This window comes from Lampris incognitus, chromosome 6 (assembly GCF_029633865.1).
Source record: "Lampris incognitus isolate fLamInc1 chromosome 6, fLamInc1.hap2, whole genome shotgun sequence".
NCBI lineage: Eukaryota > Metazoa > Chordata > Actinopteri > Lampriformes > Lampridae > Lampris > Lampris incognitus.
Window position 1 is genome coordinate 38,080,620 of NC_079216.1, and position 27,146 is coordinate 38,107,765.

Sequence of the window (27,146 nt, forward strand, 5' to 3'; positions counted from 1 at the left end):
CACAAAAAAAACAAAACAACAACACACACTTGGCACACGCTGCCACGCTGGAGCAAAGAGGAAGCCCTTGAGGAAAGGGCTTCCCAAGTTTTCACTTAGTGTGCAAACAGGCTAGTCTCGACGAACTGCCCTTCTGTTTCTAACCTGACAGAGTATGTGTTAAGGAGGTGGGTGTTTCTTTATATCCACCTCAGTCTCCTGACACTGAAAAGCTAAAATCCTTACATGCTCAACAAGGATAGAGAAAATGAGATGAAAGCCTTGGGGCTTGTCATTATATTTAGCAGGTGTACTATACAGCACCGGAGCCCATCTTTCTTACCCATCTTTTCAAAGAAGCTCATCTGTCTGAACAGTGAACGTCCTCCCATGAGGACTAAAGAGAGAATGGAGAGGGAAGCGATGGGATTTGTCATTCAGCAGAGGTTAAACCCCACCTATTAGTGCGGGGTCGGAGTGCTGCGCAGATAAAGATTTCCTGTTGTACTGTGTCAAAAAATCAATAGCCCTGCTGCGATGTGCTCATTTGATATCAACAATAGTCTTTTTAAAAATCAATTAGGCTGGATACAGGAGACGTCAGTGTTGGGTTACATCCCCCCCCCCCATTGATATCCAATCAGCATTACTGTCATTGAGGATGCTCTTCCCACATTGGTTGATGAATGACATTGTCCCAGGATGTGGTTTTGCATACACGACGACCTGCACAGCAAGTTAGATGTGGCCTATCTGGTGATGGAGTTTAGTTGACGACTAGCTGAATCGAACTCTGACGATGTGTGAACTCCCACATAGGTCAGCACACTGACGAAGACAGTCAGAGCGGAGGGTTGTCGAGTTGGGTCGAGGAATTGTTATACCGGTTGGTATAGGTAGTACACAGTAGGGATGCACCGGTTGCAAAATTCCCGGCCGGTTCCGATTCCGGTTATTTAAAGGGTCTGACTTGGCCGATACCGGTTTTCCCTCTAAAATGTATAGTTGACAGAAAACATTTGTTGTAATTTTTCTTAAATGAAAAATTAAAACGTCGTGGCTTGACACATTAAACAGTTCAGGCAACGCGACGTGGGAAAAGTATCGCCTGCTTGGCAATTTGTAATTTGGTCTCACGTGTTGCATAAAATGTCTGAAACCTCCGCTCTCGACCACTGTAAACGGCTCGTCATCCAGCGCCATTAGTTCCATTATTCTCCTCGTAAGGACTTTGGCCCTTTCATTGCCCACGAAGGCGTCTAGAGTCGGCTGCCGACGTGCTGCCCCGGGCGGGGGTTGGGCACTGGCTGCTTTCGCCTTTGCTTTGGAGGCTTCCGGTTCTAGAAATGTGTCATATTCACCCCGGTGGCGTCTTAAATGTCGGATTAAGTTGGAGGTTCCGAACGTTTTCTTGGTTGTTCCTCCACGGCTTACGTTCTCCCTGCAGAAATTGCAAACAACAACCTTTTCATCCTGTTCCCCCCACGCTGAAAAACTTCCACACCGTCGCCATGTTGATTCATCGTCCACTGCGCATGCGTATCAGATTGGGAGACCGGCAGCACATAACCGGATTAATAAAATAGACCGGCCGGTCTCAAGTTAGGGCCGTTCCACGTGAAAACCGGCCAATTTTAATCGGCGGCCGATCGACCGGTGCATCCCCAGTACATAGTATTGAGTGAATTTGAGAAAAACGAGTTCGGTGGGGTTGTATCAGATGCTCAAACCCTCAACTTGAACCCTTGACAACAAAAACTTAATTTTCACATTTTTTGCAAACAAGTCTTTTGTAAGATATCTTGCCGGATTTGTCTGACCTATTTAAGTAGGCATAACACGTCGGATACAGCTGATTTAGTCACATGTGTCTGAACTGTATTTTGACCAGTTTTTGAAGCTCCCTTTTCATTACTGAACATACTGAACAATGTACGTCTGGTTTACTCCAATTCAGACTAACTTGTCCCCACCTCAAAATGCCCTCAGTTCATCTAACAAAAACCCAAATGATAAATCCCTGAATTAAAAAAAAAAGTCTTCAGTAGAGTTGGGCCCAATCATCAGATATCGGACTGATGTTACCGATCCACGATCGATCCAGATTCCATAATCTACTTTTATGAATTATGAATATGTAATAATGCAATTTTAAGTCCATAGCCAAAATGGCATATGTAAATTCAGGTAGTATGAAGTGTTTTGAGTGTGAGGACATGGGACACAAGTGCTTTGCTTGCCCGCATAGAGAACGGGATGTGGAAGCTACCCACCAGGCGACTGAAGTGAGGGAAGTAGTGAGGAGACCGGGGGGTAATGAGGGTGATGGCCGCGGGGAAACGAGTAAAACCCCACAAAATGTAAACCCGTAGTCTCCTAATTCGGAGAAAGATAAAAATGGCCGTAGATGAGGTAGTAACTGTATCAGAGGGACCCAGTTTATGTGGCGTTAGTGGCGCTGCTGCAGCCGAGCCCGGTCAGGAGGTGCAGAGTGACAGGGAGGAGGCTACGGCAGACCCGCCTGTCACCGAGAGTCACAAGTGAAGATCCACATTTACAATCTTCCATGAGTTTATCCAGGTTATTGTCACACTAAGGTTTAATTGATATTTGGAGACTAAAAAATTCAGACAGGCGAGTTACACATGGGTAAAGGTTTGAGGGAACAGGGTCAGTACTGCCAGGCTAGACAGGCTGTACATCATCAGACACCTTAACACCAGGTTAGTCAGTCGCAACAGATCACCACTTAGTCAATGTTGTTTTATGCCTTTCAACAACAGCAAATATAAATCTTTCTGTCATTTTAACATGAAATCACAACAGGAGAGCTATTTTTGTAAAACAATTGAATTATTATGGGCTATTTGGAGAGGGGGAAAAAAGCACAGTTTGTCTCTTTAAGTCAATCAACATGTTAAGGGAGTTGCCATAGCAACTTGCACTCCTACACCCGTGTATGTGAAGCCTACTTAGACTACAGTTCAAATAAATTGCTTTGGAATGAATTTAAATGTAAGGCATTTTTGTATATTTTTTGCTCTTTTATTAATAAGTGCTGTGTGGTTTACTACAGATTCATGTAACCTTCAGACGATGATGATGATGATGATAATGACAATGATAATGTTCAAGAAAAAAGAACTCTGGTATCAGTATTGGCAGATGTCCCAATTCAGGTATCTGAATCGGATCAGTGCATCTCTAGTCTTTGGTCTGACGAACACTTGGTGAAGAAAGCCGACGTTGAGGTTTCAGTATTTTGATGGGGAGTAGCCCAATGTTACAGCAATGGATTATCTCTGCTTTCCATGATTTATTCTATCATGCGTCCATTACTCTCTTCCATCCTCCATGACCCTTCTGTCACCCCCGCACACATCCACTGCTCCCTCTCCTAACGTCTACTGATCAGTTAATTGCATTAGTCATTCCATTAATGATGGACTGATTTTTTTATTGTTGTGGCGTGTCAAAGGAAGCTGGACGCCCCAGTGGCTGCTGAAGCGTCCGTATTGATAAGGCTTTGTGTGTCCGCATGTGTATTTGTGTGTGTGTGTGTGTGTGTGTGTGTTTTTTTTGTGTGGCACTGTTGCAGATGGTGTTAGGATTGTGGGGAGGGTGCACGTTTGGGCACATAGTGTGTATAGGCTGGATGTTTTTGTGCAGTCTGTGCCCTTTTGGGGCTGTGTAATCATGTATCTGGCCTATGTGTTGTTTTGTGTGCGAATGCAGTGCCAAGGATAAATGAATGAGTCTGTGTGGATTCTGTGGAGCTGGATGATATTGATAAATACACCACCCACCCTTTTGTTGTTTTTGTGTTTTGTTTTGTTTTTTTGAGACTCGGTTACATGTCATGGGTTTTTGTGTAGCCATGTATGTGACCAGTATGAGTTCTTAACAATTGTAGTGGGGACCCTTTTGCTGGTCCTCATTTCATCAAGGGGTTATTTTAGGGTTCAGGTTACAATTAGGATTAGGTTAAGGTAAGGGTAAGAGTAAGGGTTAAGGTTAGGCATGTCGTTCTGATGGTCAAGGTTAGGGTTAGGAATTAAGTCAGTAAGGGTCCTCACAAATATAGAATTAGAAGTGTGTGTGTGTGCGTGTGTGCGTGCGTGCGTGCGCGTGTGAGGTGTGTTGGTAGGTTTTTACACATATAGCAGCGATGGATGTAATATCAGACACAGCAACAAGTGTAGTAGCAGAAAGTGTAGCCATATTGATAAGGAGCGTTGGGTTATTATGAGGGTCTGTGGTGGTCAGGATGGGTAATTAACAAGGATTAGGAAAGTAGCAGTGTTTCCTAAGTGAACACAGCTAACCTGCCGGAAATAACGACCAACACTCAGTACAACATACACACCTCTCTCTCTCTCTCTCTCTCTCTCTCTCTCTCTCTCTCTCTCTCTCTCTCTCTCTCTCTCTCTCTCTCTCTCTCTCTCTCTCTCTCTCTCTCTCTCTCTCTCTCTCTCCTCTAGGGTGATTGGGTGTAACTGATTTTGAAAAGTGCTCTCAAGATGGTCTGAGAGTCAGAAAATAATGGTGGCTCTATTGCATTTTGGATATGTTAATCTTGAATTGATTAGGATGGGTTTTCTTGAAACGATGGAATTAGTTTGAGTGTTAAGACCAAGTATGCCTGTCAGAGTAAACCGTTGTAACTAGCCCAAAGGAGGAGTGACGTCAAAGGATGTAACACAGCGGTTTAGGAAGGGGGTTGGATAACACGTGTGGAGCCTTAATAACTGATAAACAAATCCCTGTGTCAGGCGTGTTTATAAGTTAATATCTGTGTTGGCTGACTGAGGTCAAATCCTCAGACCATTTCACAACGAGGGTCAATGAAGCTAGTCAAGTTGATAAGTAATCATGATTAGGATTGGCCAATGGCACGGAGACTGGACATTGATGGAGTGCTGAGATAAGGAGGGTCAGAGTGGCCAAACTGAGGCCCCGCTGGATGATGGGAGATAGGATACTGGTTAGACAGAAGTTGGACTTCACACTGACAGGGTTAGCAGGTAAGACTAGACCAGGGAGACTTGGTGATCAAGCGGGAGTCGGGTTTGGGTTGGGGCTTGACTCATCCCCTCAGTGTGTCTGACAGCTTATCACATTTTGTAGGCCTTACAGCTAACGAGTCAAATATGACATTTTATCTGCTATTATTGATTTCAATTATTGAGTAACAGTTGCTATATTTCAACAGTATCTTTGAACCTGTGTTCTATCCCAAAGGCTTTTTTTTTTTTACATTTTAGGTCAAACTGACCCAAGTGCAGCAGATAAGGCTGCCTCCTATTGCATCTGGCATTTACTGGGACACAATGATTCGCTGTAGCTTGACTTGATTCTTTTTTGAAATGGATAATTGTTTGCACTTTTCACCATCGTGCTCATTGTATGCTGTGTACAGGTGTGTTTTGTCATTGTGGCTCTGCGCATTGAGGTGACCATACCCTCTTTATCATAAGCCTTTCAGCGATCAAACTCATCCCATTTGACTGCTCATTGGCATGCACACTTAAAAGAAGTATTAATTAACAGGCCCTTTGCACCACCTCATGTTCTTCTCATTTTCTTCCACCCTCAACTCCCCCCCCCCACTCCCTCCTCCCTCCTCTCTTCCCCTCTGCACCGCTCCACCCCCTCACCCCCGGCTGTGGGAAAGCCATTTTATCAGCGTCTGTCCGTTGTTCTCTGTTGGGGATAGATACAGAGAAGATAGATGAGTGTTTTGACATGGAGAGTGTTAGACAAACACTCTTATCGGCCCCGCCACTTTAGACCGACCCCCGAAACACTTGCCTGAACCATGGTGAAAACGAGGAGGGAGGGAGGCGTGTGGGTGGTGGTAGTGGGTGGTGGGGGGCAGATTTGGTATGTGTGTGTCTATGAAAGAGAGAATTGGAGAAAGAGAGGTGGAGGAAGATAGACAGGCAAAAGCAGGATGGCAACATATGAGGAGAGAGACAGACAGACAGGTAAAGCGGGGGGGGGGGATGAGAGACGAAGATACAGGCAGCTATAGAAAAAGAGGAAGACAGTCTTTGTCCATGTCCAGAAGCCACCCCCAAGGCTCGTCATCTAACTGTAGGAGTTTCTATTAATCCCATCCAGTCAATCATGAGTTCCTGGCAGAGGAGTCACTAATATTGCCCAAACTCAATAATTTCCACATCTGTGGCCAGTCTATAGCCTTGTCTAAAATGAGAGAGTTGCCCCTCTTGTTGGCCAATCTGTCCGTTCTTCTTTTTTTATGGATAGATTAGTTTTCCATGTCTCTCACCGTGGTTCAGTTATCTGGCTCTATCTGGGCTGTAGCAGACTCAGACCACAGCCTTCACTCCCATTCTTCTACGGTTATCACTTTCAGGAAGTGCACAAGAAGTTTTCCCCTGTTTGAATTGGAGTGGAGTGTAAATGCTCCGTCTGTATCAACCTCCCCCTGGTGTTAGAAACTCCAGGCATGGCGCTGGTGTTTTCTAGTGCACTTCAGTTTTGCCGTTTGCCGTGAACTCATTAAACCTGGCTGATGTTTCAATATGCAGCTATCACTCTTCCTCTCTCATGTACCCCCCTTTCCTTTTGCTCTCTTTATCTTTCTTCCTATTGAGTGATTCAGCTGTTGATTAGTCTACATATGTCTTTCTCTCCCTAGATGATTTGTACCTAAATGAAGGAGGTAACGATACCAGAGTGGTGGCTAGCAGGGACCTTCAGCCAGACACAATGTGGGGCCCTTACCCAGGAGTCCTCCAGTCAGAAGACAGCACGGATGACCTGGAAATGGAGGTGAGGAGCCCGAGTTAGCAGAAAGACAACTCAAACGCTATTGTTGCGCTAATCCCTAAATGTTCTGTTAGCGACTTATTAGTAACAATTTACTTAAACTATATTGTAGACACAAAACATGTTTTGTTTATTTTTTCTGAATGTTTAATCATTGCATATTGAGATTATTTGTCACAGATATTATTCAACCCCAAGAAACAGTTTGTTTCTTGTGGCATGTATTTTAAAATATAGCAGGATAAATTGTGATAATTATGAAACGTTGAGAAAATTTATATATAACAGTCTCAGAAAGCCTATTATGTCCTATAAGTAGTTATCTAGTCTGGCAGAAGAGAACCAATAAGGTTGACCCCCCCCCCCCAAAAAAAGAGTAAGCCATGTTCCGTCTTGTGCTCCTTGGCAGACTCCTATTCATGCTCAAACTAACTGATTGGGTTTGTCTTGATAACTGACCCGGGGTTGGTGGAGAGGTAAAGATCAGGGGTCAGATGGTTCAATAACAAAAAGAGTGGGCAAATAAACATCTCATCACTTATGTGTGAGTCAGTGGTTGGAAATGAAAAATGAAAGTGTGTGCGTATGTGTTTGCATGCGTGTGTGTGTGAAGATGTGTACTGTGGATGCTCCCTGGGAACAGTGTGTGGGACCGGATACAGCCTATCAGACACTGGGTCTTGTGCATCATGTGCACTAAGTCCATCTAATCATGTGATACAGATGCTGGGAGAGGCTTCCTGGCATTGAACAGGCACATCACACATGCACACACACGGAGATATGCATGCATTTTTGCATGTACACAGGCAAAAATATACATAATTGCCTGTGCACACACATTAACAAAGTAGGATAATCAATCATACACACTCACCTACACACAAATGAACACACCATGCTAAATTATTTGACAAATAAACATGCCAGAATACACAGGCACATTGTTTTTCTCCTCATAACAAAGGCTATTTGTCTATCTGGGCTATCACGTCTCGGCTTCTATTGTACTTAACCCCTCTGTTATCTTCCAGTTTTGTTTTTGTTTTTAACATTTTGTCGTGTAACCAAATGTCACAACAACCCAAATCTCCTCTCTGTAGTTTAGTTCAGTCACACCCAATCCGTTTTCAAGTATTTCCAACCTGACTTTTCTTGGAACATGTCTCCCATCCTCCAGTTGTCCACCCTGAACAACCATAATGACCAAAACATAATAGACTAGACCTCTCCTCCCTTTCCCCTATCCTCTCTACTGAGATCTTCTTTCCTCTTCTCCCTTTAATACATCTATTCATTTTCTTCTCTCCCCCCTTCTATGCTGCTTTTCTTCACTCTTCCTCTCTTCCTCTTCTCTCCTTATCAACTCCTCTCTAGTCTCCACTCCGTTCCTAATGTCTCTTCTTTTCTCCTCTCTTTACTGGACCTCTTCTCCTCTCTCCTCTCTCCTCTCTTCTCCTCTTCTCCTCTCTCCTCTCCTCTCCTCTCCTCTCCTCTCCTCTCCTCTCCTCTCCTCTCCTCTCCTCTCCGTCTGCCTGCCCCCCAGCTCTCCTGGCTCCCCAGACGTCCGCCTGTCTTTTATCTCATTGTGGCGCCATCCTCCTGAACAACAAACCCCAATGATTGATTCCTGCTTGATAGGCTCTCATTTCTAAGATTTCGTTTATTATCAGAGGTCCTGAGCGAGCGCATGCGTGCGGTGCACACACAGAGATAAATATGCTTGGGTGTGCACATGCGCAGGCACCCACAAACACTCCACAGTCACCCATCACCTTTTGTTCCTCTCCTCCCTTCCGTTGCTCATACCATCTTATTCCTTCTCTCTGCTCATCTCGTCTCTTCCCCTAAACAAAAAAAACAAAAAAACAAAACTTTTCCTTTGTCCTTTTTTGACAACTGCACCCCTTTTTTATGTTCCCCTCTCTCATTTCCCTGTGTAATCATCTCTCTCAGTTCATCTCTATCTGTGTCTGTATCCCCTTTTCTGTCTCTCTCCCTCTTTACTTTTCTCATTCTCCTCTCTGCTATCTGAGGGCTGAAGGAGTGAGCAGTCGGACCTTCGCTATCTGCTAGAGATAGTAGCTGTAATCTCACATTCCTCCCCTGTCACTCCACATCCTCTCCCCTCTGCCCTCCCTCCATCTCTCTCATCCTCCTTTTTTCTCTCTCTCCCTCCCTCCCCCTAGGTCAGCGGGGGTCAGGGCCATCCTCAGTGCACTAGAAGGACAAAACTACTCATCCCCTGCTAGTCTGCTAAGAGCCTAAGCCATTCAGTGTTTGAAGGGTTTCCTTCTAAATCACAATATAGATCCATTTTAGCAGGACCTGTTCCTTTATCACTCAGTGGATTGAAAGCTTTGAAAATATTTATTTTTCAAGGTACTGTTTCATATCTGCTGTCATTTTGAAAGAATGCGGGATTCCTCATTTTTGAAATTTTCAGTTTGACATTTGGCATTTCCAATTCCTTACACATCTGTATCTTGTCTGCTTCCCGTCTTGCGGTTTTGGACGTGCTTTAATCATCCGTTTCATAATTCATCTTTTTTCATGAGAGAAATAAGCTCAACAAATATGCTCCAAATCCTTAATAGCTCCACTTCTTTCCCACCCCCACCCTCTATCTTACCTGTGCCACCTGTCTCACACGGCCCTCAGCCATATTGGACTCTGTATTGCCCCGAGGCTGTGCCCTCCATCACTGGGTAAGATTGGCATGGCCCACTTGGCAGTCCCACAGCGCCCTTCTAGCACTACCCTCTCTCGCTCAACTCCTCTCTGAACAAATTTGCTTCTTATTTGGCTCAACCAGATAAGCTATCATTTTAATATGAGGCCTACCCAGCAACACAACCAGATCAAGTAGCGCTTTTTTTTTACTTGCTCATGTGCAAGCACACACAGAGGTTACCATAAACACACGCATGCATATGAAACTGTATTTATATCATTAGATATACAGAGACATACCACAGACACAAACATTCACATACAAATATACACATAACTAAATCAAGGCCTTTTTTGACAGACTTTGTAAAGTCAGTTATAATGTATATAAACATACTGGTTAGTATATCTTAGATTGTGTGGGCGAGGGCGAGTTTGTCAGTTGGAAGGAATCAGGGTGGGGCAGAAATAGAGACAGATAGATGGGGAGAGAAAGAGAGAGAGAGGGATGAGATCCAGACCTCTTTCTCTTTTTCTCTCTAACAGATCTTCATTAGATTAGCGGCATGTTAACTGGCCTGTGTCATATGGAAATCATGTAATTTGCATCTCTTGAGAAAGAGGTGTAAAACCATTTATCTATTTAAATATATTCTGGCTGATATGGCTGTTGGACTTTAGAACAGAGTATAATAATGTTTACTGATCAGCTGATCAGTTGGCTGCTGATTCCCCACACTTTTTGGTTGAGTGAACCACCAGGTCCTCTCTAGCAAGCTTCCCATGGCAACCCAGGAGAGAGCACGCTACCTCCCTCCGTCTGATTGGATCACACACAAATCTGATATATCTTTTTTTCTTTCTGATTGGATCCTGGTTTAATTAACTGATAATGTAACTGTCCTTGATTAGGCTGAAGTTGCTTGATTGTTGCAAAATTTCTGCAGAGATGAGTTTTTGTTTTTTTTCCCCAATGGGTGGAGTTCGGGTGTTGGTTTAGAGGGCCTCTTAACAGTTTACCTGAAGAAAAAGTATGCAATTAGCATAGGCATTGTCATACACACTTCACCAGGAGCGAGTGCACCTTGACTTGCAGCTGTTGCTGCTCTTTGGAAGTGACACTTGAGGTCCAAGCCAAAGTCCCCTCTGCTGTACGGTGCTCCATCACACGAGTAGCTGCACTCACAACATTTTTGCTATTGTTCGTTTACCACACACATATGCACACACACACACACATGTATACACACATACACACTCACCCCCGTCTTTCGCGGAACGGAAGCCTGAAGGCACGATCCTAGAAGGAGCGGAGTAGGGGAGTTCAAAGCGTTATCACACGCCGAACGTCTTTTCATCATGTTTTAGAAACAAGCGTTCGCACTAATCCCCCAATAATCTCTCCAGGAGAACTGGGGCGATAAGGCGCGCCACCCACGGCTTTCAAACACACTTTTGGGTAGTCTCACCCCCCCCCCCAAACTCTATCTCCTCTCCCCTTTCTACTCGCCTGTTCCCTTGCTCCCCTGGAAGGACGAGTGAAGGTGAGCAGCATCTCCTTTGCTCACGCACTGCTCCCTCTTTCGTGATTGGCTTTCTCGCTCTTTTTGTCTGTGAGCCGGTTTGTTTACATCCTGGTTCAGATCTTTCGTTTATCTGAACTTAAAATTTATCTGGGTTCATCAACAGTCTTTCACTCTCTGTTTTTCTGTCTCCTCCGCCCATCAAATTAGAATGTTAATTAAAACGGTACTCCTTCAGAGGATGACAAATCTGGGATTACAGTAAGCGTAAAACACCTTCCTTGATTATCCCCTGAAAGAAAATGATACACAAGGCTTTATGAAAGGACACCAAAGAATTAAGTGTCACTTTGGTGGTACATTGGAACTAAAGCATGGGAGTCCACTGTAGCGTCCACTTGTCTGCGATGTCATGAAGGTTGCGCTATGGGGATGATGATGTAAAATGTATGCTAAGGCAGTGTTTCAGGGCATCTTGGATTAAATTGAGCTAACAATGAGTAAAATTGTCATCATAGTTTGGCTCCTTGTTGCTCGCAGTGTCCTCCATATTAAAACTCTCCTCCCTAAATGAAGGAAGTAACGTCGAACCATACCGCCTCAAAATGTTGTCTTGTGTATCCCGGCCTTAAGGAAAGCTGCAGAGATGGAATCTAGCTGCTCTATATAAGGCACCTCAACCTTCCCCTGTCTCATAACTCGCCCAAACTATGACAGCAGCTGTCCGCCTGTCTGTCATTCTGCCTCTGACAGACAAGAAGGAATGACTGGAAAGGGGGGGGGGGTGAGACCGTGAAAGACAGAACACTAATAGATAGAAAAACAGCAGAAGGAAGAGATGTATAAGAAATATGAGAGAGAAAGAGAGAGAAATGGGGAAAGGTGAATCACTGGAGAAGGAAAGAGAAGATGAGGGAGGGAAGGAAAGAGGGGGGGGGTTAGAGGAGGGTGGTGATGGGGTGGGGTGTGGGGGGGGCTTCATTCTCATCACTCAGTGGCAGTGACTGGCTGGTATCTGCATCTCCCTGTCATCTGCACTGGCTTCTGCAGGGTGGAGGAGTGGAGAGGAGAAGAGGAGAGAGGGAAAACCTCTATCCTCTCTATCTCTGAGCCTCATCTCCGGCAGTTCAGGAGCCCGCTTTCCAAGAGTGCCTCATTTTCAAATCTCTTATCTCAGCCCCCCTTTTAAGTATCACAGTTTTATATTTTACATGTCATTTGCATGCAGCTCATCAAACCTGGCTCCTCTTTTTCTTGGAGGTGTGTGCTGATATGCGCCGCTGTAGGTGAGCATGTGTGCGTGAGGGAGTGGTTTTCAGTTGCACTACAGTTGAACAGCGATGCATACTGTGTTATGTGGAATGTGGAATAATTTGCATAGTTGGTGAATGTTGTTCGAAAAATTCTTTCCATGTGTGTGCAAAGGAGCGTGTGTGTGCATGTGTGTGCGTGCACGTGCATGTGAGCACGTGCACATGTGGGTATGAGAGAGGCGGATGAGAGCAGGTTTCTGATTTTTATCTGCCTTCCTTTTCTTCTCTGTATTTTGGGAGGATTCACACAGTGACCTCTTTGTTTGGGACAGTGAGCACCCCTCCAACCCCCTGGATTGGGAAAGAAACCATTTCCTGTGTAGCAGAGTTAGGAAGACCAACTGAGTGAGAGAGAGAGAAAGAGAGAGATAAGGGGGGGGTCTAGGAATGAGAGAGGCGGGAGGGAGAGGAAGAGAGGGGATTGGAGAGATGAAGGAAAAAAAAGTGGACAAGAGGAAGGAGGGGACATGGGAATTAAAGTGAAAATTGAGAAGACAGGAAGATGGATGAATGATTGAATGATTTTTTGCGAGTGACGGAGAGACAACACGAGTGAGTGAATGAATGAATGAATGAATGCATGCATAAGGCAACCTGTGGAAAAGATAAGGCGGGGGGAGCAACAATGACTCTGCTCCCCAGCACCCTCCCTTCCTATGCTCAGCTGTGTTACTAAATTGTCTAACGGAAGGACACAACATGTCTTGTACTATTGTGAGCTTCTGAAGAGGTGGACACCTTTTCAAAAAGCCGTTATGAACCGTGACATCATCTCAAGGTTGTGTTTATGGTCACTTATCCGCAGTTCAGAAGCCAGGTGAAAGCACACCCTGCCTTCCCATGATTTGCCTATATGCTTTTTAACGATCATGGGACTGCTATCCTGTTTAGGCGATCGAGGAAGTGTAAACCATGTTAAGAGATGTTTAACAGTATAGACCAGTGAGACACTGAAATAAATGTGGCTGTATTGGTCTGATTTGCATATACGAACACTCGGCCCCCAGGGGGGGCAGTGCAGCTGTGGTTATTAACAGTAGAAGAGAACTTAATCTCTTCATCGATGAGGTGGGATGGGGACGAGGGATCAGCAGTAGCAGTTTACCATTTCTTCCTCTTTATTCAAAGTTTATAATTTAGCACGGGGGGTAGATGGGGTTTCACTTGGGGGTTACCAGCCTGTCATTATCACTGTCATTATTGCTGCTCAGAGATGGAGAGAGAGAATTGTGTATCCATGTTGACACTGATTAAACGAATAACGGAAGAAATGAAATCAGCCTGACATCGTTTGCATTTGTTTTATTGGCAAAGGAGGAGGAAGTTTTTTTTTTAAATGATAAGGACAGGGCGTTGCAGGCTGCACTGGAGGTGGTGTGGAGGTGGGGGTGTGGGCTGGAATGGCCAGAAAGCGGTGTGTAGTGTATCTGTGAATGTGTGTTGATGTTGTGTTTTGGTAGGTGTATGAGTGAACGGTGGGCATCTGCATGCAGGTTTGTGCTTATACACTGTTTGTATCTGTGCCTATGGGTGCATATTCAGCAGGGATGGTGATGGGATGGGTAGGAATGTGTGTGTGTTTGGGGGGGGGGGGATGTGTGTGTTAATATCAGACCAAATAACTAGATTCGCTATCGTCTCGGCGGCAGCAGCGCAGGGATCAGGCAGATTAAAGCCAGGCTCGGGGCTGGTTAATATTCATGAGGGGACCAGGGTCCGGGCATCGGGGCTTAGACTGCAGCTCAAAGACTCTCCTCCAGCTGAGGAGCTTAAAGCAGCGCTCGTGCAGTGTGGCTCCCGACTCCTGGAAAGACATGACAGCTCACTGACCCACCCCGCCCACTAATCAACCAGCAGGCAGACTGAATTGACAGAAGGATGGGCAGTTTGAGGAAATGAATTGGTTGGACATACTAGATAATGGCAGGCAGATATAAAGATGGATGGAGAGCTAGTCAGATGGGGGAGTTTGAAGAGAGGACAAGAAGGGGTTAAAGAAAAGTATGATGAGAGAATGGAAATATGGATTGACAAACGGCTAAATGGAAGGGTGGGTGCTGTGGAGTCTGCACCTCTGCTACTCTTCTCTATTCACATCCCTTGATGTGCTGCATTTGTCCTCCTCCATCTCCTCTTTACTTTCAACACTTCTGTTACCTACTGCTCCCCACACTCTTCCAACTCCTTCTTCTCTGCCTTGTTCCGTTGGCCATCGCTTTCCATTTCCTGTTTCTCCCATTCTTCACACCTCTCCCCTCATTTCAGTCTTTTCCAGCCACAAAGTCCGGATTTTGTCACTTTCTGTCCCACAGTCATACCTCCTGCCTCCCCCCCTCCATCCCTCACCATCCCCACTTTATCTTGCGCTCTGTTCTGTCTCTCGCCCCATTCCCCTTCTCTCACTTTTGTTGTTTTTTTCTATTTTTATCCGTGTATTTTGTCAGTATGTGTCCTTGTCCACTTCTTCGCATTTAGCACTGTACAATCGCTCAGAAAGGTACACCTCAGCCCCTTGACTGTATGTTTCTGTAAGGGAAACACTATCAAAACACAGTGCTTTACTCCAACCTAAAGAGGAGGTCCAACTAACTTTAATAGGACGTTAACTGAAAACTGAACTCAGAGCAACAAATGCTAAAATTCATATGAGTAGGGCGTCCGGATGGTGTGGCGGTCTATTCCGTTGCCTACCAACATGGGGATTGCCGGTTCGAATCCCCGTGTTACCTCCGGCTTGGTCGGGCGTCCCTACAGACACAATTGGCCGTGTCTGTGAGTGGGAAACTGGATGTGGGTATGTGTCCTGGTCGCTGCACTAACGCCTCCTCTGGTCGGTCGGGATGCCTGTTCGGGGGAGGGGGGACTGAGAGGAATAGCGTGATCCTCCCACGCACTACATCCTCCTGGCGAAACTCCTCACTGTCAGGTGAAAAGAAGCAGCTGGCATCTCCACATGTATCGGAGGAGGCATGTGGTAGTCTGCAACCCTCCCCAGATCGGCAGAGGGGGTGGAGCAGCCACCAGAACAGCTCGGAAGAGTGGGATAATTGGCCAAGTACAATTGGGGAGAAAAAATTAATTTGGGTAAAATAATTAACAAAAATTGTGGAATTGTCCATCTCAGTTTAGTAGAATATTTCTTAAAGTGCATCCCCCGTGACCCTGACAGCAGGATAAGCGGTTTGGATAATGGATGGATGGATACATTAAAAGAGTATGTTTTGCATGTGTTGGGAAAATCATGTGAAATGAGAAATTTACTGGCTGGACAACAAAGCAAACATGTCTCATGAACTGTAGTTTGCCAGTGGAAACACCTTGCTGGGGTGGCATCGCTGTTTGGTTCAAGGTAATTGTCAATCTGGAGTCAGGCCAAAACAAGTGAAAAGGATTTTGAAACCATCCGGTGGCCTCTCCGTTTCCCTTAACTCACCCCCACATCTCTGGCATCTGCATTCTCCTCTGGCTTGGTTAATTACACACACATACCCTCATCAAACTGTGATCTGGCCCTGTGCCTCTTTGGTTCTTATTATCTCACTTTGAAGCCATGTCTGTGTATGTGTTAGGAGACTGAATCGCAGTGTATGAGAATGAGAGAGTTTGATGAGAATTTGATTTTGTGCGATTGTGTGTATCATTTATTCAGGTGATTATGTGCGTGTGAGTTGTATGTGGTCGTGTCATGTGATTCGTGCATGTGTATTTGTGTGTTTTTCTATGCGCACGTGACCATAATCCCATGCTTTGTGTATGCATGTGCGTGCTAGCTACAGTAGCGTTTCCTGAATTGTACGAGTCCTGAGCCAGCAGGCTTCTGTTATGATCGGAACATCTCCCTTCAGTCCTTCTGACTCTGGGCCCCTTATCTCACTCATCTGATCCTGGGGTAAACTTGGCATTGTACAGTCTCTCCCCTCTAGCTGTTTCTTGCGTTTATACAGAGCCAATGGCAGCTGCAGTCCTCTCGAACCCCTTTGTCTTCATTCTCATGGATGATATGGTGGGCTATTTTCACACTAACAATGATTAACTAATTAGCTGTAGCTGTAAACTTTTTATTCTGTAGCTTTGAAGGACATCGTTTTGTAAGCAAATTATACAATTTTTTGACTCAGTCTGTTTGTGTGTACCTATTTGAGTGATTTCTCTGTTTTGCTCCCTTCTCTCTCTCTCTCTCTCTCTCTCTCTCTCTCTCTCTCTCTCTCTCTCTCTCTCTCTCTCTCTCTCTCTCTCTCTCTCTCTCTCTGTCTGTTTTTCTGTCTCTTTCTATGAGGTGTGTGTGTGTGTGTGTGCATGTGTTTTCCACTGTGCACTACTGAACTCTCCCCACTGGCTAATCATGGTGAATTCCAAAGCTGTGGTTGTGATGAATTAGTCTGAAACAAATTAGCGGTACTTAGAGCTCAGACGGCTCCGGCATTGGGTTACAAATTAAAACAAAAGAAGCCATATCTCCACATCAGCGCTGAAATACAATACGGCCTGCCTCAATCTTCACTGTACAACAGACGGCATTAGACAGGCGGAGGAGAGTCTTCCTTCTGTCCTACCCTCTACTGTTCTGACTGGGATAAGGTAGCGAGGAGGAGAAAGAGTGTTTGGATAGATCATCGTAGAGAGAGAAAATCAAGCTCAGATGCATGTGCAACAAGAGCATTCCTCACCCTCGGGAATCCTTTTACGTATTAAATCGGTAAAACATGCCACTGTGTGTGCATCATGCTCTCAGCTCCTCGCTCATGTGGCTTTCCATGATCACACTGTCTTAAAGTGTAATTATGTTTCTACCTAGAGAAGTAGATAGGGCCTGGCAAGCAAGCATTACCCTGTTTTGGTTTAAAATGTTCATCCTCCCCCCAAGCACAATAGTATTACCCACCTATCTCGTTTTTGACTGTACTTCTTGGACATTATGTTGACAGTCAGAATGCTACACAAAGTGAATTGCGATTTGGCCCCTTGCATGACACAATAAACTCACTTTACCAGTTTTCATTTAAGAAAGTGGTAAAGCAGCACACACAAGACGAGACAAGCAATTTACTTGGTTCACCCCTGCTTACCTAAGTTTCACAACCGCATTAGCTCTCAGGACTCCCAGGTCTATTATTGAGTGGCTACTGCCACCTTGTGTGCATTTGCCAGTACTACATTACCTTGCTCAGCTGTCATCTGGATATCTCGTGAGATCAACAGTCCAATACACAGATGACACAACATTCTGCTGTATAGGCTCCTGTGTGTCTGCAGTCACACTCATGTTGAGGCCCATCTGTTGGAAAACATTGTTTATAAGGCCTTTGGATGAGATAATATTAGTGTAAATTGTTTTGTTACATGAAGAGATGATTATATTTGACAAATGATGAGGGGAAATTATTAGTTAGAGCTGACAATGGCTGAGTGTGTAGTAAATTGGAAACAAAAATGTGTGTGTGTGTGTGTGTGTGTGTGTGTGTGTGTGTGTGTGTGTGTGTGTGTGTGTGTGTGTGTGTGTGTGTGTGTGTGTGTGTGTGTGTGTGTGTGTGTGTGTGTGTGTGAGTGTGTGAGCTACATGGAAACAGGATAAGCCTGGTGTGTCCTGGGAGCGAATGTTGGAAGGAATCTTCATGGAGCCTCATTTGAACAAAGAGAAGATTGTACTAAAGACGCACACCTGTGTGTGTGTGTGTGTGTGTGTGTGTGCGTGTGTGTGTGTGTGTGTGTGTGTGTGTGTGTGTGTGTGTGTGTGTGTGTTAGGTATTAACTGACTTTCACTCCTGCATTATATCTCATTCTCTTGGTTTCCGTTTCCCTCTCTCTCTGTCTTTTGTACCCCCCCCCCCCCCACACACACACACACACAGTGGCTGTTGACGTCCCAGTCATTGTCCAGTGTATCCAGAAAAGATCTTGTTATGGCGGCAGGCTGAATAGGAGCATGCTGTCCACAACAGATCTCCTTTCTCTCTCTTTCTTCTCCCTCCTGGGGTCTTTCTTTCTTCCTCTCTCCTTTCTTTTCTCATCTTTTTTCTCCTTTCTTCTTTTATATCCATCCCCTCTTTTCTACCTGTCCCTGTTCAGCCAGCGCTCCACTCGTTTCCTTCTTGCGTTGTGGTTATCCATGTTCAGTGGCAACCTTTTGTCAACTATATCTTCCATCAGCTGTAGATTGGACAGCACTGCATGGCTAGGTATCAATTTTACTGCCATTATGCCTGTATTTTGGGCTCATATTGGCCCTGATAAAGAAATGATGGCTTAAAGGAAATGGCATTAAACTTACGAATTACAATCCTCTGCTCTAGGGCTACCAAGTTTTTTTTTGTTTTTGTTTTTTTTTATGTGGATAACTATCTCCCAAGCCAGAGAAGAACAAAAATGAAAACTGCGGTGTCCCCAAAGTTGTAAAATCAGTAGCTGCCCCTCAGAGAATATTGAAAGGTGATATTGTGGAGGTTGTTCATGTTTACAAATTAGGCAACCATTGAACAGAGAAATCAAGAGTAATAATAGTTAAATTGAGTGGCATATACATTTTATACGTACCCCACTTTATTTATGCTTGGTTATAGCCTTTGTCTCATAATTAATTGTGTTGTATGCAGAGTGATGAATTGATGGTTACTATGATCTTATTTATCACACTGGCAATGTTAAATATGTTTCATTGTGTGTGTGTGTGTGTGTGTGTGTGTGTGTGTGTGTGTGTGTGTGTGTGCGCGCACAGAGACCCAAACTAACTTTGGTTGGTAAAGATGCAGACTGTTGGCTCAACCGAGTACCATTGACCTCCGATGCCATCGCTGCCAACTGTACCATCTACAGCCAAGGTAGAGTACTGCAGGCACCTTCACAACAGCTAACTATTGAGAGAGATGGCAATATGCTGCAGAGTGCTACAAGTAACCTAACAGTTCCAAAAGGATAATCCTCATTTCTTTCATTCATATTTTAAGATGAATAAATCATCATTAATTTATCTTCTTATGGACCTGCTATTTGAATACTGCCTTTTAATATTGACATTTTTATCTCCTTGCACCAGTGAGAATGTTGGGGATGGTGGTATAGCTGGATATCTCACTGTCTTACTTTGTATGAAAAATATTTAGTGTATCATAAACAGACACAGAACGCCTTGATCATATGGTTCTCTTAATAACATGGCAGCTATCTTAGACAGCAAATATCAGTGGGAAATTGCTTTCTTGTCTCCAGCTCTGTATGAGGTTGACCCTCTGACCTGTAGTTCATGTCTCTCTTGTGTCCAGGTGAGGAGCTGTTCTGTAAGGTGACCAGAGAGGTTGTGGCTGGGGATAGCCTCCTGGCCTACCTATCACCCCCCTCACACTCCTCTTCATCGCCTCTGGCACAGCATTCTCCTCCACTTGGCACTCAAAATCCCATTGTGAAGGAAGAGCCAGTGTACCCAGCAGCACTACACTCGGACATTCAGCTGCTTCCACAGCAAGCCGGCATGGCGGCCATCTTAGCTACGGCTGTCGTTAACAGTGAGTGACATATTCATAGTGGGGAAATGTCTCAGTATTAACTAGCCAAAGCACAGTGCCAAGTTCCTTAGTAGAAATCATAGACTGAACAGATACAGAAAACTACCAGAATAGCTAAAGTCAAGGGTCAGTTGTACTATTTGTCAGTGTTGTTATTTTGTCATGTACCCATATTGTTTTGTTCTGTCTTCTTGTGTTATTTTCTATATTGGCTTAGCTACTGTACTTGTTAATGGTTCTCCCTTTCATCTAGGGTTAAAATATTTTATTTTTCTAAATCTTCTATTTGCTCCCTTTCTTTATCTTCTGGTACTTATCGTGGGGTGGTGGGTTTTTTTTTGTTTTTGTTTTTTTGTCTCTATTTCATGACCTGTTCCTCTCCTTACCAGCATGTTTGTTTTCACTGTTTATTGACCACATGAATTCCAGGGTGCAGCCTGCAAGCAATTACATTCCAAATGACCAGTAGTAGTACAAAAACTCACTGTTTGAACCACAAGATGGCACTGCAACTCTTTAACGTCCAGAATCATTCCAAGACTGCGTAGTAATTTTGTCACTCACATTTTCCCTCATAATATTGATTTTGGCATTGTGCTGCACTGATGTCAGCAACATAGTCACATACAAACATGCACACACACACACACAGTGAGCTGTGACCATGATGAATTACCTAAATAATTTCAACATGATCAGACATTTCCGGCACTCACTCATAGGATCCAGTTAATTGCTGGATTTTATCAAAACTAGTGATGATAACACATGATTCAAAGCAGGATCTATCTGATTCCCTGCACCCCATGACATGTTGTTACACCCCTCCTTGCTCTTTCTCCAGAACCTTTGTGTTCTGTTGCCTTGGAGACCCGTGGAGCAATATAACTGCAAGTGCTTCGAGCTGTGACAACCTTAAAATGACTGCTATAAACAGGGTTTTCCTTTTATGGTGCATGTAGGTATCATGTGAAAAAGGAGTTTTAAGATTGAAGTTTGTGTGTATACACACACATGTGCTTGTTTTATGTGGGCTGTGCTGTGCAAATGTGACATATTTCCATATGGACTCCAAAGCCTCCGACTTGTAATACAGGAAACAAAATCTCACTAATTAATATTTTATGGGAGTGCCATGGCCAGGTAATTAACAGATCACTCAGGCACAACATGGTTGAAAGGTGCTTGTTTCTGTACGGAAACTACAAATTGACTGTATGAATTTTCGAATTGCCACCAGAGGACATCTTCCCTTGCAAGGACTGTGGGATCTGGTACCGTAGTGAGAGGAACCTGCAGGCTCACCTCATGTACTACTGTGCCAGCCGACAGAAACAGCCCACAGCAGCCTCATCTCCGCCACAGGACAAGCCCAAAGAGACCTTCCCCAACGAGCGCATCTGCCCCTTCCCCCAGTGCAACAAGAGCTGCCCCAGTGCCAGCTCATTGGAGATCCACATGCGCACACACAGTGGTGAGAAGGAAGCTTTATTTGGAGAGTAGTTAAGCAGTAGTAATAACAGAGGTAATGGTGAAACGTAGCATATGTATGCTGTGCTCAAAGAGCTAAGGGGGAAAAAAGGTAAGCTCATAGAGGATTGCTGATGCCTATTTGATACAATAAAATTGTCTAATCTAATATTTGTCTGAAAAAAGTCTTATTTACAACTGCAGATGTATTCATTAGCCAGTTCAAGGAAAGTCTTGATAAAAGGGTTTCTCCTTACACACACCCATTTTCTCCCTCCTACAGGTGAGCGTCCTTTTGTCTGTCTCATCTGTCTGTCGGCATTCACCACTAAAGCTAATTGCGAGCGCCACCTGAAGGTCCATACTGACATGCTAAATGGCGTGTGTCATGGTTGTGGTTTCATCTCCAATACCAGGGATATTCTCTACAGCCACCTGGTCACCAGCCACATGGTCTGCCAGCCTGGCTCCCGCAGTGAGGTCTACTCCCCTGGGCCAGGGCTGCCTAAACTGCCCCTGACAACAGGTAAGTCCTGTTGCATGTTGAAATTCTACTGGTGTGACTCAGACATCTTTTTCAGTAAATAAACTGATTTTATGTTCATGTGCAACAATGTAGGTATTCATTAAAGCTGAAATCCATGATTTCCCTAATCTGTTCCTCCCTCTGGTAGAACTATAAACAAGATGTCGCAACCATTGTCACTTGTGTGCCATCGGCTCAACAGTAAACAGTTCCCATTGTTGTAGAAATGGCATCTTTGGACCAAAGCTAACACAAGCAATTTTAAGTATTACAAACTGCATCCAACTATATGGGAACCCTGTTCTACTGTATTGGTCGTAAAACTGGTGGTTTACCTGTCCAGCAGAAGCACAGCGTGTGTATCTTCGACCATGATAATGATGCTAGCAGGAATTATGTTACCTGACTCCATGGACGAGATGAGTCAAACAACTATTTATTAATGGAGAAAAATCCTAGACTTCAGCTTTAAGAGTGTTTGTCACATGTGTATTCCACTGTCAAGATGTTAAAGAAGAGAATGTACGATTTGGAATGAATTTACTATTCTGAATTCACTTGCTCTATTTTCTTTTGTTTTTGTACTGTTTCACCCAACAAAACACATTTTTTTAGCTCCACTAATTCTAAGTTCTGTTGTTAGGTCTTAGTCCAGGAGACTCTGGTGTGGTGCTCAAGTGTCAGGTGTGTGGCCACAACTCTGACTCTCCTGCCCAGCTCCAGCAGCATGTACGCACCCATCTTGAGGTCAGGGTCCCAGCTGAAAGGAGCCCCACTCCACGCCAAAGCGCTGCATCCTGTGGCGACCACCATCAGCCCCAGCCTTCACCTCAGGACAGGGAGCCTCCAGCCTGTGTACCTCGTCCAGACTCATCCAGCCCAGGGGCAAATGGTGGCTCAGCCACCCCGCGAGGCTGCAGTCCTCCTGATGCTCCAGCCACGGACCTTAGGATCAAAGAGGAACCCCGGTCAGACTCAGAGCCAGAGGAACAGGGGATGGGGATGGAGGAAGAGGAAAAAGAGAATGGAACAGATGGCGATGAAGAGTCCAGAAAAAAGAAAGATAATGGGCAGAGTACTGCCACTACATCCCAGAATTCAGCCTCTCCCAAGAGTCCCTCTGCTGCAGTGGTAAAGGCGGAACCAACAAGTCCAACCCCGGGTTCAAGCCCTGCCCATGTGGGCGGTGCAGGATCTGTGTTAGGAGGGACAATGTTTCTCCCCCAGTATATGTTTAGTCCAGATGCAGCTATCTTGCCTCAGGCCTCTGAGATCCTGGCGAAGATGTCTGAAATGGTCCACAGCCGTTTGAAACATGGGCAGGCTGTTCCTCAAACAACCCCAGCCACCTTCTACCCCCCTGGGGCTTCTGCAGCTACTGCATCAGTCACTCCACCTATTAAAGGGGCCACTTGTTTTGAGTGTGACATCACCTTCAATAACATCAACAACTTTTATGTGCATAAGAGGCTGTACTGCTCCAGCAGGCACCAGGCAGATGGTCCTGCTCCGCCTTCAGGCCCAGGGCTAGTAAGGGATACAGCCCCTGCCACAGTGCCTTCCTGTGGGGCACATGGCTCTTCAACGTCCCCTCAGGGTGCAACAACCAGCCGAGCAGCCTCTGCCTCGCCCACCGACTCAGAGCCTGCCGCGGGAAGTGGAGCCACAGAGAGCAGAAGGCTGGTGGATGTGAAGACAGAAACTCCTATGGCAAAAGAGGGAATGTCCTCTTCCTCTGAAGGGGAGGGAGGAGGTGGAGGAAGCATGAGTGGAGGAGGAGGTGGTGGGGGAAGGGCAAGTGAAGGCAGCCAGAGCCCTGCAAGTGCGTCAGCTGAGGACCCGGAAGATGACCCCACTCGAACCTTCTGCGAGGCGTGCAACATTCGTTTCAGCCGCCATGATAACTACATTGTCCATAAACGCTTCTACTGCGCCTCACGCCATGACCCATCCAATCAGCGGGCCAACCATCTCAACAAGGCCACTGCTACTGCAGCCTTCCATCCCCAGCCCATCCGCACACGCAAGAGGAAGAAGATGTACGAGATCCACATGGCCAGAACTGAGGCCCTGGCTAATGCTGCTGCTGCTGCTGCTGTTGCTGCCACTGCTGCCTCGGCCCCTTCCCCTTCTGCCCTTGGCCTGGCTGTGAAACGGGAGGTCTCCCCTGCTGCGGCCGGAAGCTCCAGCCCCGAGGGGGATGGCCCAATCGACCTGAGCAAGAGGCCCCGGTTCAAAGAGACCCCTCGTGGAAGCAGCAGCAGCCTTCTCCCCGCCCTGCCCCTCACTGACTACCACAAGTGCACCGCCTGCAGTATCAGCTTCAACAGCATTGAGAACTATCTGGCTCATAAGACCTACTACTGTCCAGCCACCACCCTCCAGCCCCACACAATGGAGCAACTCCACAGGCTCAAAGGACGAGCCTCCGCATCTCCCAAGAGTAGGCCTCAGCAGGAGCGCCCAGATCTCCTTCACCCTGTGGAGGCTAAAGCATCACCTGATGAATGGGTCAGCCAGGCCCAAGGTACCTCATCTAGCCCTCACACCTCATCCTTACCTGGCTGTGATGCTACATCACCCAACCATATCACCCCTACCACCACTTTCATCGCCACCTCTGTACCTACCCCCGTAAACAGCGGCAAAAGCCTCAGTGGTGGTTCAGCCCCAGTGGTGTGCCCTTATTGCCCTAACAGGGCTATCACCTGTGACCTGGTGGAGCACTTCAAGACTGCCCATGGTCTGGTGCTTACCCTGCAGCAGCCCCAGCCAGGTAGTGTGGTCAGCCCATGCCCAAGTCTTAGCCCCAGGGACCCTACCCCCACCCCCACCTCCACCTCCACCTCCACATCCACCAGTCCTACCAACCAGCTCAAATTAGGTTCACAAGACAACGTCAATGGGCAGGTGAAGAGAGAGCCAGTCTCCCCCTCTCCCCCACTGGTGAATGGTAGCCCCTTGGGTGGGAGCGGGTCCCCTCCCACAAGCTCTCCCCTGGCTGTGTCTCCCACTAGGGCCCTGTCTCTGACTGTGTCACCTGTGCCTGAGGCTTTGAGGGAGACTATGGGGGCTTCCCTCCTTCCTGACAAAACAGTCCTCGCCATGGCTCCCCACCCTGCCCCAGTTCCTCCCCCGACCCCTATGGCAGGCCCTAAGACCCCTCTAGTCTCTCCCATCCAGAACGGTAACTCCCGCTACTGTCGGCTGTGCAACATCAAGTTCAGCAGCCTCTCCACATTCATAGCTCATAAGAAATATTACTGCTCCTCACACAGTGCTGAACACGTCAAGTGAGCTGAGGAAACGTTTTCTTCTTCTTTCCCTGAGCGGAGGTTTGCCTTCGGTCACTTCCAAGATGCTCACACGTTCCTTCCTCTTCTGTCAATCTCCTGTATGTGTGCCCACAGTGGGGCGTGGTTGGCATGACCATGTATGAAATTGTGACTGTTACTCACCTGGCAGGGCTCTGATGCCCACTGCCCCTGGGCAGAATTTACAGGTGGTGTTACTAACATACGGTAACTGATATTCATCCTCCCCATGGGTCAAAGTTAGTATTACACTAAGAGCTGAGATGGATGTGCTATGTACCTAGCAAGCTGTCTAACTAGCTACCTTGCATTTTTACCTGTCTTACCTACCAACACATGCTGTTGTGCCCTCATCCCTGCATCCATTTGCTCTCACTCTCATTTTCCCTGGTTCAAATTCTTTACGTCCTGGCTTCACAGAATGTTTTAATATGGGATGTTGAAAGAGCTGTCTTGAACCCATCTCTGTATTACGTTCTATCTCAATTGTTAATAATGTCAGTAATTTGATTCTGACTGTTTGAGGCATTTCTGGCTGGTAATGATAATGACGATGATGATTATGAATAAGTAGTCTTTTCCTGAGCTCCTCGATACTCTTGACCTAAATGGAGGAATGATTTCTCTGTGTGGAAAAGACTTGATCATGATGTTAATGTTTTTATTATCTGTGCATAGTGTATGTCTCAAAAAGAATTCTATAATGCTTTTGGTTTCAACACTGGCTCTTTTTTGCTTACTAGAAAAGCTAAAGTGTTTTTAGCTGGAGACAAATATGTGGTATCACAATGTTACCAATTACAGAAGGATAATATTTCCAAATGCACAGTTTTTTTTCTTTAATAACCACACTTTTTTATTTTCTCTGTTAAAAAAAAACAAGGGAGAAAAAATGTGAAATATTTATCTTTGAGTCTGTATTGATTTCATGTCAACAGAAAACTACCTACCTAGTGTCTGAGAGTATTTGTATTTTTTATTTGTATATTTTTCATACTGTTCGAAGGAACTATTTGGATCTGGGTGTGTTGAAGTGTATTTTGTAAGTGTAGATATGTAATATCGCTCGCAGTAATCACTGGGATCACACTGAACCTTTTTATCGCATTAGCATTTTATCTTTCTTTAATGTAATCTTTAATTGATGGTGAGTTTAGAAAGACAGCACTGTGTTTTATTTTGATCTTCTCTAGTACCTGTCTAATTAGTGACACGATAAAATCGGATCCATCTCCTTGAACCCATCTCGCCTGTTTTCCAGATAGTAAAAAGGTTTGGTCATCTTCTAATACTGATGCTTTCACACTGAGGCTGAAAAGGTGTGTCCACCCAGATGTTAAGGCGTGCCAACACAAGGTTGGGAAATGTAGAATTAATGTTTGTTTGTTTTTGTTTTGTTTTTTAAGCACCTCTTTTAAAACTATAACTGCTCATATGCTCCATCTATAAAAACATGAAGGATGCAGAAGTTTAAAAATGTTAGGCTATTGTGCTGTTTAAACTCTCCCACTTACAACAGTCAAATAAAACTCCTTTTAGTAATGACAGTTGGAAGGAAGACCGAGATATTTGTCAGATGTTTATCTGACAAATATCTCCAACTCCCATCACTTAAGAACAAATTAAGTTGCCAACCTTCCACCATGCAATGTGTAAACTTGTAAAGACTTATAGCTCTGACACTGATGGCAAACCACTATTTTTAGAAAGTTTGATTTATCCTAAAGCATCTGTGAGATGTATCTGCGGTTTGTTGTCTGATTCACCGAACCAAGAGTAGTGATGGGTGTTGACAGTGTGAGGTCTGTACAAGCTGGTGGGATGGTTGGTTGAACTGAAATACCCATGCACCATTGGATTTCCATGGCACATACGTAACTGCCTACCACTGTCGTTACAAGGTGTAATTTTACGATTGTGTTTCTGTCCGGCAATGAAGGTGAAGGAAAAGAGTCGAGGTTTCACAAATACAACACACTTACACAAAGAGTAAACATTTAAACTTTCTCTTGCCCACAAACACACGCAAGGTACCCCGTTCCCCACATGCTCTCACT

At 45.3% G+C, this 27,146-nt stretch overlaps 1 protein-coding gene across 1 annotated transcript in view; it reads left to right on the plus strand.

The window, feature by feature from the left end:
• Nucleotides 1-26,486, plus strand: part of zfpm1 (zinc finger protein, FOG family member 1) — an 88,154-nt gene extending 61,668 nt beyond the window's left edge. The window contains exons 5-10 of the mRNA XM_056282076.1: nucleotides 6,644-6,777; nucleotides 18,996-19,098; nucleotides 19,540-19,779; nucleotides 21,020-21,253; nucleotides 21,533-21,775; nucleotides 22,419-26,486. Of these exons, the coding sequence (XP_056138051.1) occupies nucleotides 6,644-6,777; nucleotides 18,996-19,098; nucleotides 19,540-19,779; nucleotides 21,020-21,253; nucleotides 21,533-21,775; nucleotides 22,419-25,072 (3,608 nt within the window). The 3' untranslated portion in view covers nucleotides 25,073-26,486. The remainder of the gene's footprint in view (nucleotides 1-6,643; nucleotides 6,778-18,995; nucleotides 19,099-19,539; nucleotides 19,780-21,019; nucleotides 21,254-21,532; nucleotides 21,776-22,418) is intronic.
• The last annotated feature ends 660 nt before the right edge of the window (nucleotides 26,487-27,146 follow it).